This window comes from Leptonychotes weddellii, chromosome 6, assembly GCF_054177405.1.
Source record: "Leptonychotes weddellii isolate Sample4059 chromosome 6, ASM5417740v2, whole genome shotgun sequence".
NCBI lineage: Eukaryota > Metazoa > Chordata > Mammalia > Carnivora > Phocidae > Leptonychotes > Leptonychotes weddellii.
In genome coordinates, this window is record NC_138374.1 from 55,621,009 (window position 1) to 55,639,558 (window position 18,550).

An 18,550-nucleotide genomic window follows, 5' to 3' on the forward strand; every position below is an offset into this window, starting at 1 on the left:
AAAAAAAAAAAGAACATTTAAGTCTGATGACTTCTCTATTTTTTCTAGCAATCCAATGTGACCTAATGTGCTGTGAGAGTATGATGAGAAGAGCAAAGCTAGAAAGACAGTTTAAGGAGAGAACAGCAAATGTCTTAAACAGATGCAGGAGGGTATGGAGCTAGCGAGTAAAGGGAATGGGGAGGTTCAAATCGATACCTATATGAGCAGCTGACTGATGTTCTGGGGGGCTGCCTTTGGGAGCCCAGGTAAAGAAGCAAAGTATTAAGTTTAAAGATTTTATTTTTTTAAATTTTTATATTTTTTAAAGATTTTATTTATTTATTCATGAGAGACAGAGAGAGACAGAGAGAGAGAGGCAGAGGGAGAAGCAGGGAGCCCGATGCGGGACTCGATCCCAGGACCCTGGGATCATGACCTGAGCCGAAGGCAGATGCTTAACCAAATCTGAGCCATTCAGGTGCCCGTTTAAAGATTTTATTTTATTTTATTTTATTTTTTTTTTACGTTTAAAGATTTTAAAAGGAGGACTTCTCCAAGTGATGGTAAGGTTTAGATGGAAATGCACCAGTGAAATATGGCACAAGGAGATTCAAGTTGTTCCATTTGGTATTACTTCTTGGTAAAATGTTAAATCCTTGAGGATATAAACATGTTTTAATTTTGTCTCAGCTATTTGGAACAGAGCAGCCAAGGAGCTGGTGGTGAGTGGGCGTCCACGTGGATGCTGACGTCATCCGGTCTGAATGTTTGTAGTTGAGAGTTTTAAGGATGGGGAGGGAGTGCTAGAACCAGATGCTGTGGGCTTCAAAGGGGGAGTCATTTAGGAAGTGATAAAGAAAAATAGCCTGAAGTCATTGTGTGGAAAAAGGATAATGACTACCAAGTTTTTCTATTCCAAGATACTGGGACCTGTGTGGGAGGAAGGCAGGGAGCGACACATGGGGAGAAGAATGAGCTGCCTTTATCTGAGTGGGACCTGTAAGGAAAGTAATGTTCTTACAGGGAAATGAGATGAAGAAAATGAAACACTGGATAATTAGGTAACTTGATCAAATTCACTTGGTTACCAGCAAGAGCAGGGTAAGAACTCGGGACACCTAATAAAGAGTTTATAGTCTGGCCCTTTCTCAGTGCTAGAACTTACCAAGCGACTGTTTGATCTGTTACTGTTTCAATCACAGTATAGAGAGCAAAAACAATCCAGTACATCATCCATCGGACCTGGAAATAATAAAAATGCTTATGAAATAACAGACTAACATTATTTGCAACTCTGAATAATTACATACATATTTTTAGATATACAGCATGCTGGATCAAATGCAGAAGGTGATGGTTTAATTCTCAACAGATTTATGTCTGCGTTCCTCCCATCACTACATCAACAGTCTTGGGATATAAGACGAGAATCTAAGAATAACAAATCTCCATCCTGACACAATATAATGTAGGAATCTGAGTGAAATAATCAGAACAATAGGATATATTTTTCTTAAGTGGAGGAAAGTTCTTTAAAAGATCTTATTCTTACCTACATGCTTCTTTATGATGTCGATTAGCTATTAATTATAATTATATAATAACAGCATAATGATATGATCACTTTTAATCTTTATTAGTCTTTCAAATTTTGCATTCCTTAATTCTCAATATATAGAAACTGTTCAGGAACCAAAGAACAATCCTGTGTTTGTTACATCCATAAGGTTGGTGCCCCAGTTTGGAAGTCGGTTAGTGTATTCTTTCCCCTGAAGCTCCTTGTACATCTGTAACCTCTCACACATCATTTCCTTCTTCTATCACCACCACAATGGTCACTGCAATCGGGTGAATGTTTGTGTCCTCCCCCTCAAATTTGTATGTTGAAATTCTAACCCCAAATGTGTACTAGGAGGTGGGGTCTTTGGGAGGTGATGAGGTCATGAGGGTGGAGCTTTTAACTCATAAATGGAGTTAGTGTTCTTCTAAAAGGGCCTCCAAAGAGATCTCTCATCCCTTCCACCATATGGGAACACAGAGAAAATGGCCATCTATGAACCAAGAAGTGGGTCTCACCAGACACCAGACTTGCCTTCATCTTGGACTTCTAGCCTCCAGAATAGTGAGAAATAAATTTCTGTTTTTTATTTTATTTATTTATTTATTTATTTTTTAAAAATTTCTGTTTTTTATAAGCCACCCAATCTACAGTACTTTTGTTATAGAAGTCTGAATGGACTGAGACAGTTCAGGACATTTTTACTTCTTGCCTGGAATACAGCATCCTAACTGGTCCCTGAGACTCCAGTATCTCTTTGTATCAATCCTTTTCATAGAAAGCTGCCAGATTTTTTCTTGAACTCATGTCCCCAACTATACCTTTCTACTTACCTGAGCACATAGACTCTCTTCATGACAGGCTGGATTTTCATTAAGGATTAAAATCTCTGATCTTGCTCAATATTATAATAATGGCTAATATACAAAACCATGCCAACTATAGGTTAGGGATTGTACTAAGTGCATCACCTATTAAATCATTTACTCTCCACAACAATACTACAAGGAAAGAAACATAATTATTTCCACTACAGATAAGGAAATAGTGACAGAGAGGTAAAATGACTTGCTCAAGGTCACGTAGCCAGAGTTTGAATCCAGGCTGCCTGACCCTGGATTTGGTGCTATTAATCAATTATACGATGTAGAGAAAGAATTTGTGAGGATTTGCTAAATGTGAGATCCAAGAATAACCACTACTTCACTTGTTCTCATCCCAATGAGATGACAAAAAAAAAAAAAAAAAAAAAAATTTAGGTCTCTATAAATAGCTAGAAAATTGACCTAACTATTTAGTTTTAATATAGAAGCTTGTTTGGGTATTCCATAGACAATAGAAACTATAATTCAAGTGGCTTTTATGGTTTTCTCTTTACATGGACAATTCAATTCAAAATAGCCATGTATAACTTTTGAAGCAATGTATCATGAAACAGAAATAATACCAATTTACTCTAATTTATAGACTCCTGAAAGCTTAAAAAAATTTGCCCAAAGCAAGTAATAGGGTATATTATCTATATGTGAAATACAAGGCAACTGATTTACAATGATCATCTCAAATTAAAAAAGAACAAAACAGCCCAAATGTACTCTTTAGTAAGTTTTTTTTTTTTTTTTTGAACTTTTCATGAGTCCTCTTAAATTGCTCACTGCTGCCAATTCCAAACTTCTGTCCAAATATGGGGATTTTCTTCTAGGGCTCACATCCTATGTATATTCCCCCCCTCCCTTTTTAAGGAAAGTGATACTCTTACATGAGTTGATTCACCCAGACCTTCCCGATCCAAACATGAACTCAGCACTTTTCCCTCTCAACTGTATTCAGAGGGTTAGCTTTCACCCTGACTGACTAAAAGCCTCCCTCTCCCAAAAAAGAAATGAAGAAAAAAGACTACAAACAGAATAATGAGCTTTTCCACAGCTAGAAGGGATCTTAGAGGTGATGACATTTTTGAAAACTATACAATCCTTTACGGAGAAAACAAACAATCACAAGAGAAAAGCGCTCCCTCTGGGCCTCCTATTCCACCCACGGTGGGACTCTGGAGGAGACACCAAGAGACCTGAGTGCTCTCTGGGCAGAGCTTGAAAACAAATAATACAGTAAACCTCTTACTATCTTGAGGGCCAAAATAAATAAGGTGAACAAGGCCAGTGAACTAAGAGATGGCCGGAGGAGGCACAGTCTTCCCTGATGCGAGGGATACAGCTTCTCAATGAACAAGGGGTGGCCTTCAGACCCCTCTTGTCAGTCCTTGTCCCTCTCCTTGTACTCAACACAGGGATTTCAGCGTGACTGTCATCTTTCCCAGGAAAGTGGAGGTTTAAATTCGGTTGTCTGTCTCATAGAAAGTTTAGGAAACTTTCAGAAAGGTAAAATAGTTAAGTCAGTGCTTGTTACTTTTCATTATTTCACTATTTCCTACCACTGTTACGATTGTGTTTCCAAATGGATAACAACTTCACAAGTAGTTGTAATTTACTGGTTAGCAGAGTAGAAGAGAGGTAATGGGGACTGTATACATAGTTACTGGTGATAGATACCCTGAATGACTAGTTCTCCAATGAATGAGAGCGGCTACATGTCCCACAGATTTTAAGGGCTTATTCAGTTTCCAAATGAAGTTATTAAATTAATTTAAAACCCCACAAAATAAAAGTGCTTTAAAGAATGTAATGTTTACCTCTTTATTTTTTTAAAAAGCTTTTATTTATTTATTTGACAGAGAGACAGAGGGTGCGTGTTACACAAGCAGGGGGAGGGGCAAAGGGAAAAGCAGGCTCCCTGCTGAGCAGGGATTCCCAGGACCCTGGGATCAGGACCTGAGCCGAAGGCAGAGCCGAAGGCAGATGCTTAACCAACTGAGCCACCCAGGTGCCCCATGTTTATCTCTTAAAAAACCCCCGTATATTTATTTAGGTTGTGAGACTATTTAGTAATGTCAAAAATTTAAAAAGAAGAAAAAGAAGGCAGCCATGCCATTGCCATTTTAGTTAAAACACAACCAACTATCCAATTAAGAGGGTATTCCTGGACATTTTCTTGGAGTATTGACAACAATTTTATATAAGCAAAACTCCATGGAATAGGAATTTGTCTCTAATGAATAAATTCCTTGATAATCTGCTCTTAGGGATTTTTTGGTTGTCCTTATCAGAAATATGGACCTTAAATTATAATAGGCAGGCAATAATACTTAAATGAATGTAATGAGTGTGTGTTATTCGTGGGAGCAACCACAAAGAAAGTTAACCTTGAAAGATATTGCTTTCTTTTTTCTATTAATGGATTTGGTTGGGATTTTATACCAAATGACTACTCAGCAAAGCTTTTATTAAAACTACACCTCAAGGCCACACAGCCTATGTTTAAGGTTCCAAGGAAATAGTAAGAAAGAAGTCAAGGTCAAAAAGGAAAAAAAAAAAAAAAAAGAACAAGTCACAAAACAATAGAAGTATAATTAAACATTGTGAAGATTAAAGATAAAATATTCTTTAGATCAAAAGAAAACATCAAAGCAAAATGCAAAAATAAAACCAAAAATTGGTAGGAAAACAATCACACTGATAATCTTGAGAATGTATATAACCAAATATAATCACCTTTAAAATGTTATACAAATATAAGTAACTTAACTGGTAACCTTAATAAATTACAACCACCTTTTAAGTTGCTGGAAAAAAGGATACTGGCATCATCTTTATTTGTTAAAAATTTATGTTCTTGGGGAAAAAAATTCATGTTCTTGGGGAAAAAAATTCATGTTCTTGGGGAAGTAGAAACAAATAGTATACATTATCTTTCTAGTTCAGAAACAATTGGTAAAATCAGGAAGCCATTGTCTAGGTATCTCCATGAGAACAACGAGTAATAAGAAAGCCATACCCAACTCTTTCTTAAAAGTCTCTCTTTGGTCCCAGGGAACTGAATTATCCAACAAGGTGAAGCTTATTACCTATAAGCACTAAGATGGGCACACACACACCCTACTTTTGATAAATTTTCCTATCAAACATAATTTAAACAATTCTTAAGGACTCACGTGGCATCATTACATATAACACTCACTAATACAACGGTAGCAAACCCTACTTACCTTATGTTATGAGAATAGAAACATGAATAGGATAGTTTCTGTCCTCAAGGATTTAACATTTCACTGGGGAAAAAAAATGAGTAAAAAACTGTGATTTAAAAAAAAAGTGTTCTGCTGTTTTTACTACATTAGATGTCCTAGCTTCCAGTGTGAGTCAAGAGCACAAGAATCTGAGGAAAGCTTAATAAAGGGACTATTTATAAAGTTGTGAGCAAGGTTCAGGAAACCCAATAAAAGGCTACTGGTGTACCCTGGAGCTAGCAACAAAAGGAGCTGGCATTACCCCTAGATGTGAAGGAAGGAGGGAGGGCAGGGAAAAGTTTCCTGGAATCCAGAGAGGGCAGCTGTAGGGGAGAGCTGTAGCCGCAGGTAGACAGTCACAGTCACAGTCAACCCACGGTGGCAGGGGAGGAAGGGAGGATGCTGGGAGGACAACCCTCTGACCTCAGGCTCATCCTGCCTTCTGATCTTCTGCAGAAGCCGCTCCTGGGCCAAACCCAAAGGGAGGCCAGAGGTGATGCAGTCTGTATGAATCAGCCTCCTGGGCCATAAGCAAGGGGAAATTCCGCTGGAAGGGCGAATAAAAGGTCCCAGCACTACCTCGCCTGCCATCTCTTTGATCCACCCAGAATGGAAGTCTTTTCTCACCACTTCAACAGATCCCTCCCCAGCCCAGATGACCACAATCTCCCATCTGCATGATCCCCACAGCATCCTAACCGATCACCCTGCTTTCCTGGGTCTTTTCTGTATACAGCAGTCCGAGGCTCTCCTTAAAACAGAAGCCAAATCACGTCATTCCTCTGCTCAAACCTCTCTTAGGGCTCCCATCAGTATTCTTACCATGGCCTAGAAGACTCTGTGGATGTGGCACCTGCTACCTCTCTGGCCTCATCTGCTCCTCCTTGCTGTCCTGTTCTGCTCGTCACCTGGGCCCTTTTACTGGCCCTTGTGTGCGCAGATAGACTCCTGCCTCAGAGCCTCAGTACATGCTTTTCGTGTTTTTTTTTTTTTGCCTGAAATGCTCTTCCCGCAGTTATCCATGTGGATCACTTTCTCACTTGCTTCAGGTCTCTGCTCAAATATTTACCTGAGACGTCTTCTAAAATATCAGTGTCCTCCTAGCTCCCTTATCCTGACTCATTTTTCTCTTTAGAAACATATCATGTATCACTGACACATCTAGCAAATGTTTACTTTTTTTTTTTTGCCTTTCCCTACTAGAATGTAAACTCCAAGAGGAGAAAGACTTTTATTTTGCTCACTGCTGAATTTTTCCCTGTGCCTAGCATCAACAGAGCTCCATAAATACATATTGATCAGTTGCTGAATGAATATGGGCCGTGAACAGCTCAGCATGCTCCGTTCTTTAAGGATTGCAAAAGGTTAGACCCTCAAGAGGAGATACAGCAGGACGGGTGAGCATCAACTAGCCCTTTAGGAGATCTGGTTTTAAAAGAAAAAAAAAAAAGAGGAAGAATAAAAAAAATAGCATGAAGCAAAAAGAAAGTGTGTTTACATTCTCAAGGATTGAAAATTTTGCCAGCAAGATAAGAAGATTCAAATGAAGAGAAAGCAGGTATACTTAATGCAACAAGATACCACATGAGAAAGACAAGAATTAGATTAGGAAGAAGAGTGGGCTCAAGAAAGCAGGAGAGAGGCATGCTCCTCTGGGATGGAAGGAAAGAAAAGACTGGCTGTGTTGGGAAGAGGACCAGAGCCAGGGACCTCAATCTTTACTCTAGAGGAGGAGAGCAGGTCACCCCTTCAGGCTGGGTGTGACTGTAAAGGAGGGTGGGTTGGAGGACAGTAGTAAAGGTTTGGACAAGCTGTTCATCTGGATGGGAAAAGCAGCAGCCTAGGGTAGAGATGTTCTAGATTATGAGATGAAGGATGGCCTCAGCTGCTCTGGAGGTGAGATCCAGGAGGCTGCCAGTGATCTAGGTTGAAGACAGTGAAACAAGAGAGCTGGGAGGTGACAGCTTGCTGTCCGTCAAGAGGCCTAACAGCAGAATTGTGGCTGTGGAGCGGCCCAGCCAGGGCTGGTGTCTCTCAGCCCCCCTTTGCAGGTAGGTGGGACCATGCATCCAATTCTCCCCAGCAGAATGTGAGGTGAGGCTTTTGAGAAGTGGGTGTATCTCCCCCACAGGCTCTTCCCCCCTTCTTGTGGCCTGGGAGGGCAGGGAGCAGGGCAATGTTGGAAGCCATGTGTTGAAGGTAGGTAGAGTCCCAGTTCTTGAAGGATGGCATGAGGAGAATTTGTTGCCAAAATGAACACCAAACCTGGACTGTTCTATGGGAGAGAGATACATTTCTATATTCCTTCAGCCGTTGCATTTTTATTACACATTATAATTATAGTAGCTTAGCCTACCCTAACATGAAAGGTTACGCTAAAGCAAGGCTGAAGTAACCAAGGTTCCAGAATGAGGGAAGCATGAGTCCCAGTGCCCCAGTGCCATCATCTGCCATGTGTGACATGGTTAATGTCCTAGTTGGTGGTGAAGGTGATACCACCACAGCGATCTGGAAATGGAGAAGAGGAGTACCATGTTAAGAAATTCTGGTTGAGACACTTTCAGGGGACTCTCATGAGGATCTGGAGGACAGGATGCAGTGATGCTCTCATGCAGCAGATCGGGGAAGAGCTAGAGAAATACTATTTTAAACTACTCTTGTGATCCCTTGGCAAATGTGGTTCTGTCTGTGTGAATTTGTTCATTATCATCTGCCCTGTCCGTCTGTATGGCTTCAGTGGCAATCCCCTTCTATTTTCATTAGGCCAATAAATCAGATAAATTAGCTGGTTAGAAATATGAATAAAGTTTTAAAGTGGGTATATTCTGAGTGGGAGGCCAAGATATCCAAAGTATAAAGTACATAAAAGTCAGTGGGATTACTACTTGAAAAATGTTGTTTGATGCTCACTTTGCTTTGTTTTGTTTCCCAAGAGTATACCTGATGTTTCCTATGGTACCTGAAACAAAAGACATTCGCAAAGATATTTACTAAAAGAATTAATGAACTGGGCTAACTTATATACAAGACTGTAATTTCCATTCTTCCTAATTATTTGGTAATAAACCTCTTGAAAGTGGTCACAATGAACTGGTAGTCATATTTAAATCTTGGAATGCAGGGTGTCTGGGTGGCTCAGTCAGTTAAGCGTCTGCCTTCGGCTCAGGTTATGATCTCAGGGTCCTGGGATCGAGCCCCGCACTGGGCTCCCTGCTCAGTGGGGAGTCTGCTTCTCCCTCTCTGTTTGTGTTCCCTCTCTCGCTGTGTCTCTCTCTCTCTGTCAAATAATAAAATCTTTAAAAGAATAATAAATAAATCTTGGAATGCTTTATGTACTATCTTTTTTGTGACTAGAGAAATGTGAATATTTTAATTTACAATACATTATTTATAAGTAAAAGATTCTTCAAATGGAATCTTAGAATCATTTAAATATCAAAATGAATTTATATTCCAAGAAAATATACTCTTATAATTAGGCAAGTTCTTTTGGAGATTATGGAATCTTCTGTGATATAAAACCATAGTATCTAAAATTACATTCTAGTTTATATAGTGCATGGATCAGATTAGCTTATTTAACAAGGCAGCACCTGCTTTATTATTACTCAAAATCCATAAGGCTTTTACAAAGCCTTAGCATTTCAGAAACCCAGACAGTCATGTGATGGTGTTCTTAGCTTTACTCTCTCAAAGGAATTAGAGGATATTTTAAGCCTGAGTGAATACTGTAAAATGAATATACCCATAGGCTAAATTTACTATCAAAAGACCATGCTCCATTTAATAGGTATGCATTTATCTACCCTTGATTGCAAAAGTAGGCCTCAGTTCATGATCTTTTAACATTTTTTTAAGAAAAGAAGTTTTTATGATTTATATCCTTAGACAATGAAATTGACTGAAATCCCCAAACAAATAAAGCAAACAAAAAGTGAACAGCAACTGTGAAACAATCCTTCTGATTTCCATCACAGAAATTGAGAGCAATGCACAGGCCCTGAATATATAGGGGAATATCATGTTTTCGTGGAAGGAGGCATGTTGCTATAGATTTATGAGTCATGGTAATAGCAGTGATGGCATATTAATTAAAACATATTGGGGTGCTTGGGTGGCTCAGTTAGTTGAGCGTTCGGATTTTTTTTTTTTTTTAAAGATTTTATTTATTTGAGAGAGAGAGAGAGCACGAGCGGGGTGAAGGGCAGAGGGAGAAGCAGACTCCCTGCTGAGCAAGGAGCCTGATGCAGGGCTTGATCCCAGGACCCTGGGATCATGACCTGAGCCTAAGGAAGACACTTAACCAACTGAGCCACCCAGGCACCCCAAGCGTCTGGATCTTGACCCCAGCTCAGGTCTTGATATCAGGGTCACGAGTTCAAGCCCTGTGTTGTGCTCCACACTGGGTGTGGAGCCTATTAAAAGAAAAAAAAAATTCTTTTTCTTTAAATTGTATCTTTATATAACTTATTCTCTCTATGCTAGGACCAGTGTGATATTATAACAACAGTGGTATTAACAGTATTATATATGTTAGAATATTGATATAAGTGCATAATTACATTTGCATGATGAAAAGAAAAATTATGTGATATATTAATTTGATAGATATTACTCAGGGCCTTTTAGAAACAAAGCCCTTTTACATGAAATAGGTATAAACCTGATGTCGAGGTGTTCCTACCACCAAGAAGCTTTCATAGGAGGGATTAGTAAAAGAAGACATAAAAGGGTAAGAATTGGTGATAACCAGCATAATGTTTGCTCCACCATGTAACTACTAATATTTTATTATATATTATATATTATTCATTTGCCTTGTATGAATTAAATTTCTTCACTTCCAAAGGAAAGCCTTCCCGAATTAACTCCTCCCCCTCTAAAGGTCATATATAATCTTTGTGCTCCATCCTTTTTCTTTGTAGCATATCTGAGAAATGGTTTATATAACATCTACCCCTGCTGCTTAGAGTATAATAACCAACAGGGACAGAAACCATCGCGTTCACCATCATGTTGCCAGCACCTAGCACTCTGGGTCTGGTAAAGCAAGAACAGAGGAAGACTTTGCTTAATAGTTTCTTTCTTTCTTTTTTTTTTTTTTAAGATTTTATTTATTTGACAGCGAGAGAGAGAGCACAAGCAGCGGGGGAGCAGGAGAGGGAGAAGCAGGCTCTGCGCTGAGCAGGGAGCCTGATGTGGGGCTCTATCCCAGGACCCTGGGATCATGACCTGAGCCAAAGGCCACCCAGGTGCCCCTGCTTAATAGTTTCTTAATTCTGGGGTCTCAGTCGGTTAAGTAGCTGCCTTTGGCTCAGGCCATGATCTCAGGGTACTGGGATCAAGGTCTGCATCGGGCTCCCTGTTCAGCCAGGAGCCTGCCTCTGACCCTCTCCCTGCTATCCCCCCTCCCCCGCCACTCGTGGTCACTCTCTCTCTGTCTCAAATAAATAAATAAATAAATAAACTCTTTAAAAAATTAGTTTCTTAATTCTAAGGTCTGGATTGATGCAAGACTCAAACAAGTAACTTTGGACTGCAAATAGCAGTTTGTAACATACAAAATAGTCTATTTTGTCAAAGTTGTTCTCAGACTTATCAGAGATTAAACAATTTTCCAACATTTCTTAATTTCAGATTCTTTGAATCATAAAGCAATTAATGCCAGTCTTTAAGAAAAAATGAAAAATTACATATGCCTAATGATTTCAATTATAACCACACTAAGTAAATCCAGATCATAAAATGCTAAAATATGCTTCATAGGGAAAAAAAAAAATCTTTGCTGAGTCTGAAAAGAAATAAACATTGCTGAATTTCAGACCACCCGAAGAGAACTTTATTTTCTGACCATTATTATTCACTCAAGTCCATTCACCCAAAACATTCATTCTACACCACATTTCAGAGACAACAGAGAGACCTTCTAATATAGAATTCTTTAGAAATAGTATAGAGTTGAAAAGATTTCTCCCATTTCATTAACATTATGCAATAATTTGGTTACTTCATAATGATTTTTCCCCACTAAAAACAAAAAGGAACAAAATGTGAGAAATCAATAGAAAAACTCCCTCTTTTATCCAACCCAGATGGCTCAGTTATGGGATTTTTCCCACAGCTGTGCCAAGTAGAAGCATGCTTGAAAATAAGCTAGTTGAAGTTCAATCCAAAGTGAATAGAGACCATGGCTGAATAGAGTTCTTTTTTTAAAAAAGGGGCATGTGTTTGGGGTGAATACATGAGGCTAGAATTGATTTGGGCTTCCTCAACTTCTTCCCCCACTGCCCCATTTAAGACTATCTTAACTTTGTACAGCTCCCCCAAACTCAGATGTCTGGGGGTTATACTTTCAGATGGTGAAGCTGCTGCAACACGGTTTACCTGCAGATCCCAGGCATCACTGCCAAAGATCTCACGGATTAATTAGCCTGTAGGTTTGAAGGACTGTAACTAGAAATGGAAGTCTCTGTCACCCTACTTCCTTGGTCTTCCCCAGTGATTGTGAATCACAGAAGCTCCAAGTATCTCAACCCTGACCTCAGCAGTTTGAGGAACTTGAGAGAAGGCAAAAGTGCAAAAATGTTTAAAAACTAGGTGATAATTTAAAAGGAGTGTTGGAAAGAAGATGTAAAAAGCAGGATCTGCTCATGGGAACTGTTCCCGGGAGCAGAATTTAGGAAGGAATGACCTCTTAGTCCAAAATACTCTCTCCATCTTTACTGGCTGAGAATTCACAGTTCACTTTTTTATACTGTTTAAAGCACTATTGATTTATTTGGGATAATAAATATTTGTGAGAAAGACAGTTCCCTTAGAACCACACAGAATTTCTCGGGAGGGGCCCAGGGAGAGGGAGAGAATCTCAAGCAGACACCCTGCTGAGTGTGGAGTCCAATTCGGAGCTCGATCCCACCACCCCGAGATTGTGACCTGCGCTGAAACCAAGAGTGAGACGCTCAACTGATTGAGCCACCCAGGTGCCCCTGAAATGCGCTACTTCTAACACTAAATTGTCACTCTACCTAAAAATAAATAAATAAATAAAAAATAAATGATCACTCTACCTTCTTCTTTCCCTAAGTGTTCCCAAAGCCTTGGCCCATCATGTTTCCCACGTGAAGTATTCCAAGGACTGGCACCATTCTTTAGGCACTGAGGTACCACCATTCCATCTATCTTCACACAGACAATCCCATCTTGCTATTTCCACAAATGAGCTAACCTAGCTACTACCGGATATGCTCCTTTCTCCAGGTGACAGGCAAGACTACGATGGACATAGAACAGGAAAAATTTCATTCTTAAGGTAAGATACACTCTTTTACATACAACTTGTAGTTTTATATTCTAGGCTCAACAGCATACTTTGAACATACAGTAATCATTCAAACAGTAAGAATCAGCCTTTATACCACATGGGAGAACACAGTGTTCTTGAGAAGCAAAGACTGGTAGGAAAAAACTCCAGAAAGAATAAATCTCTGTCATGACTGAAAATGAGCCTGGGATATCAAATTACTTCCCTTCAAAAGCCTGTGCAATCAACCTCACATAGAGAACTGAAGTTCACATTTGGGTGAGTGGAGAGAGACGAGTGACAGGTCACAGGATACTTGGGGGTAAGAAAGGGCTGGCTGAGTGCCAGGGTGCAGGACAGCCAGAAGGCCCTGGGTAAACACAGTCAGAGGAACAAAGAGGCAGGAGTAAGGTGAAGAAAGGTGCATGATTCTGAAGGGAAATTTCACTGACGGAGGGAATTTTGTGTATGGCCAGCCCTACAACACAGGAACTAAGAGAAAGTCTAACTCAATATCCTTACCCTTATAATTGTATCGTATAATTTTGTTAAAGTATTATTTTTCTACAAGACCTTCCAAGTTGTTAATTAGTCCATGTACATACAAATGTTTCTAAAACAAACTATTTGTTATTTGGTGTCCATCTCATGCCTAAACTTATATTAAAAAAGTACAATGTGGTAAAAACTATTACTTTTCACAATAACATGATACCTCTTAATTATTTTCACCTTGGCTGTAGATAAAAATTACTTGGGGATTAAAAAAACATATTTAGGGGCACCTGGGTGGCTTAGTCAGTTCGGTGTCTGACTCTTGATCTCAGCTCAGGTCTTGATCCCAGCCAGGTTCATGAGTTCAAGCCCTGCATTGGGCTCCACACTGGGCATGGAGCCTACTTAAAACAATAATAATGAAAGGATATAACATAATAAAACAAGTGTTAGATCTTCATTTAAAGAGGACTATTGGAGGGGCGCCTGGGTGGCTCAGTTGGTTAAGCGACTGCCTTCGGCTCAGGTCATGATCCTGGAGTCCCTGGATCGAGTCCCGCATCGGGCTCCCTGCTCGGCAGCGAGCCTGCTTCTCCCTCTGACCCTCCCCACTCTCATGTGCTCTCTCTCTCATTCTCTCTCTGTCAAATAAATAAATAAAATCTTAAAAAAAAAAAAAGAGGACTATTGGAAACCTTTGAAAATTAAAACAATATTTAAAAATAAAACTATTCAACTCCATCGACTTTTGTGACTTTTCAAGATCTTTTGAAGATTTTCTTCCCCATTTTACCTACAGAATTTGGAACTGTGGTTTTAAAAAAAAGGAATCAGTTTATATTTAATCTGATAGCCAACACACACCTGTCAGAATGGCTAATATCAACAACACAAGAAACAACAGGTGTTGGTGAGGCTGTGGAGAAAGAGGGACCCTCTTGCACTGTTGATGGGAATGCAAACTGGTGCAGCCACTGTGGAAGACAGTAGGGAGGCTCCTCAAAAAGTTAAAAATAGAACTACACTATAATCCAGCAACTGCACTACTAGGTATTTACCCAAAGAATACAAAAACACTAAATCCAAGGGATACATGCATCCCAACGTTTATAGCAGCATTACCTACAATAGCCAAATTATGGAAACAGTCCAAGTGTTCATCGATTGATGAATGGATAAAGATGTGGTATATATACACAATGGAATATTAGCCATCAAAAAGAATGACATCTTGCCATTTGCAATGACATGGATGGAGCTAGAGAGTATTGTGCTAATTGAAATAGTCAAAGACAAATACCATATGATTTCACTCATATGTGGAATTTAATTATTTATTTATTTTTAAAAAAGATTTTATTTATTTGACAGAGAGAGACATAGCAAGAGAGGGAACACAAGCAGGGGGAGTGGGAGAGGGAGAAGCAGGCTTCCTGCGGAGCAGGGAGCCCGACACAGGGCTCGATCCCAGGGTCAGACCTGAGCCGAAGGCAGACGTTTAACGACTGAGCCACCCAGGCACCCCATATGTGGAATTTAAGAAGCAAAACAAACGAGCAAAGGGGGAAAAGAAAAGAAAGAGAGAGAGAGGCAGGGGTGCCTGGGTGGCTCAGTCGTTAAGCGTCTGCCTTCGGCTCAGGTCATGATCCCAAGGTTCTGGGATCAAGCCCTGCTTCAGGCTCCCTGCTCTGCAGGAAGCCTCCTTCTCCTCCCACTCCCCCTGCTTGTGTTCCCTCTCTCATTGTCTCTGTCAAATAAATAAATAAAATCTTAAAAAAAAAAAAGGAAGAGAGAGAGAGGCAAACCAAGAAACAGACTCTGAAGTATAGAGAACAAACTGAGGGTTGCTGGAGGGGAGGTGGGTGGGGAGATGGGCGAGATAGGTGATGGGGATTAAGTAGTGCACTTGTGATGAGCACCAGGTGTTGTATGTAAGTGTTGAATCACTATATTGTATACCTGAAATGAATATTACACTGCATATTAACTGGAATTTAAATAAAAAGTTAAAAAAGATAAAAGATGCCTACTGGAAACCTTTGTAAGTTAATACAATACTTTAAAATAAAACTACTCAACTCAATCTATTTTTGTGACTTTTCAAGACCTTTTGAAGACTTTTCTCATTTTACCTACAGAGTTTGGATCTGTGGTTTAAAAAAAGAATCAGTCTATATTCTGATAGCCAAGAGACAGACAAAATTTCATGTATTTGTATAATACAATTCAATACATTTTTGTAATTTTTCAAAAGAATTTCATCTTTTTACATTTGTATTATATTTCTGAAGTAACATCTCTCATGAGCTTTTATTTTCATTTTTTAAAGATTTATTTATTTCTTTATTTGAGAGACAGAGAGACAGTGAGCGAGCTGTTCCTGCACAGTGAGGGTGGTGGCAATCAAGTGTTTTGGTAGCTGTAGCCTTTCTGATTTTCAGCTGTTCTATCACTGGGGATTGGGGTGGAGGTAGCTAGGCCTCCCTCCAATTTACTAAACAACATTTCCTTTAATGGAAACAACCGTTTCTGTCCCTGTTTTTAAAAAATCTATTTCCATTGGCACTACAATTGGTCAAATTCTTCTTAGATATTAGCAAAAGCCCAAGTTAGCCTATTAGGTTTAAATGTTACTGTGAGAATTTTTTTTCTTTGTGTCTGTTTTCCAAAGCATTTGCACTGGAAGCTAGAAAAGGACAAGATAGCTGTGGTTGGCTAGCTATATCTTAGTGTGAAAATTGTAGGAATGCTTTTGTTGACTTCATAAAGGTCAAGGGGTACTGTAATTCACATTCTAAAATTTTTGAAGGAACTGTGCTAGACATTCATTACCACACACCCCAATTATATAACCTTATTTAAATTTAACACTTGTTTTCTAAAGTGGATTCATTGTAATGGTCATGTGATGATCATGAAGAAATTGGTTTTAGAAAACATAAGGAAGAGTATAAGTCACTTAATTATAACAGCATCAATTACTTCAGGAGTGAAATTACATACTGATATGTATTTAACATATAAGTAAACTTGGCATATCAAAGTTAGGTTTATAAAAGAATATTCATCACCTACCTTAAGGTAAATGTAAGTAGATTTATTTATTTATTTCATTAAAGGATAATGAACTGTCCCAAGTGATTTTATTTAACTGTCCTAAGTGAAATTTGTGATTTTTATTTATCAGTACTTGATTGGCAAACCAAATAACTCAAGACAAGATGGATACACATGTATTCACTGTATGTCAGTTAAAATTAACTTTTAAAATGATTGTCAAAGATCTAAAAACTGGTATCTATTACTACTTTTAACCTATCTTCCATGCGAACACATTTTAAAAACCAATGTTAATGATAAAATAAGTCTTATTTGATATCACAGTGTATTTCAGCCAGAAGTAGTTCACTCACAAAGTCAATCTGGGAATCTGGGTAAAGATGATAAACTGAATATACACATTTAATTGCATCCTTACCACAAATCTCATTAAAACAACAGTAAAAGTGATGTTTTAAAAAGATATTAAGTCCAGAAGAATACAGAAGAGAAGACAGTGTCGAAATTTTTGGAGGTAGGAAGGAAGTGGATGAGTAGCAACTGACTTAGGGGGCCTGAAAAAACTGAGTATTAAGCTGACAGTGGGAAAAACTGAGAAGCAATCCAACTTGACACCGCAGAGCTCCAGGAAGGCTCAAGAATTGGTGACACAATTCTTGGCCACTAGGGCAAAAGACAGGAAGAATGGCTGTTAAGTCTGCCGAAGGAGCAGGCAGGTCCCCAGATGCCCTCCCAATCTAGTGGTTTGGTGATGTGCCTCCTTCCTCCAAGAAGAACCTTGCGGCTGATTCTCTGGGAAGAGTGAGTCAGAGGAGCTCTGGATTTGTAAATCTCTGGCACAGTAGAGTAGGAATTAAGTTACAGTTTATAAATTAAATATTGAGAGCCCCTAACCCTTATTCTCTCACCAGAATGCTACCAACCAAGTACCTTTCAGAATGGAAGAATCTTCTCTGAAGAGTCTGACTTGCATGAAAGAAAATACCTAAAGTTACAGATATTTTGATAATTTTCCAAGGAAACAGTTGTTATGGTTTGAACTGTGTCTCCCTCATATATGTTGAAGTCTGTTATGGACTGAATTGTGATCTCCCCAAATTCGTATATTGAAGCCATAAGCCCCAAGGTGACTGTATTTGGAGACAGGGCCTTTATGGAGGTAATTAGGATTAAATGAGGTCCTAAGGGGGCCCTAATTTGATAGAACTTGTGTCCTTATAAGAGACACTCACAAGAGCTTTCTTCACACTTGCACATAGAAAAGGCCACGTGAGGACACAGGGAGAAGGTGGCTGTCTACAAGCCAGGAAGAGGCGTCACCAAAAACCAATCCTGATGGCACCTCTATCTTGGACTTTCAGCATCCACAACTGTGAGGAAATCAATTTGTGTTGTTTAAGCTCCTCAGTGTGTGGTATTTTGTGATGGCAGCCTGATCTGACTAATACAAAGTTCTAACCCCCAGGACCTCAGAATGTGACATCATATGGAGACAGGGTCACTGCAGATGTCATTAAGATGAGGTCATACTGAGGTACGGTGGGTCCTGAATCTGATGTGCCTGGTTCCTTGTAAGGAGCAAAGAAGCGACTCTGAGTCACAGACACATGGGGGAGATGACCATGTGAGTGCAGGGGCAGAGTGTGAAGTGCTGCAGCTGGAAGGTAAGGAGCACCAAGGACTGGCAGCCACCAGACGCTGGAAACAGGCAAGAACGGATTCTCCTCAACAAGTTTCAGAGGGAACGTGGCCCTGTCCACATCTCAACTATGCCCTTCTCACCTCCAGAACCATGAGACATAAATTTCTGTTTTTTTGTTTTGTTTTGTTTTAAGCCATTCAGTTTGTGGTATGTCCTCTCAGGAGCTCTGGAACAGATATAGTTGCCTCATCAGATCAGCCTACATTGAAGAGGACATTCAAGCCTCTTCATGGGCACAGGGCCTCCAGCCAGCTTGTGATTATCATACTCCAACATGAGCGGTGGACCAAGGACTATGAAACATTTGAGAAAATCAAACATGAGAGACAG

The 18,550-nt window shown here is 39.5% G+C and overlaps 1 protein-coding gene across 1 annotated transcript in view; it reads right to left on the minus strand.

Moving 5' to 3' along the window:
* The window catches only part of REEP3 (receptor accessory protein 3), a 93,854-nt gene that overhangs the window by 21,721 nt on the left and 53,583 nt on the right, over window positions 1-18,550 (minus strand). The window contains exon 3 of the mRNA XM_081823102.1: window positions 1,148-1,224. Within this exon, the coding sequence (XP_081679228.1) occupies window positions 1,148-1,224 (77 nt within the window). The remainder of the gene's footprint in view (window positions 1-1,147; window positions 1,225-18,550) is intronic.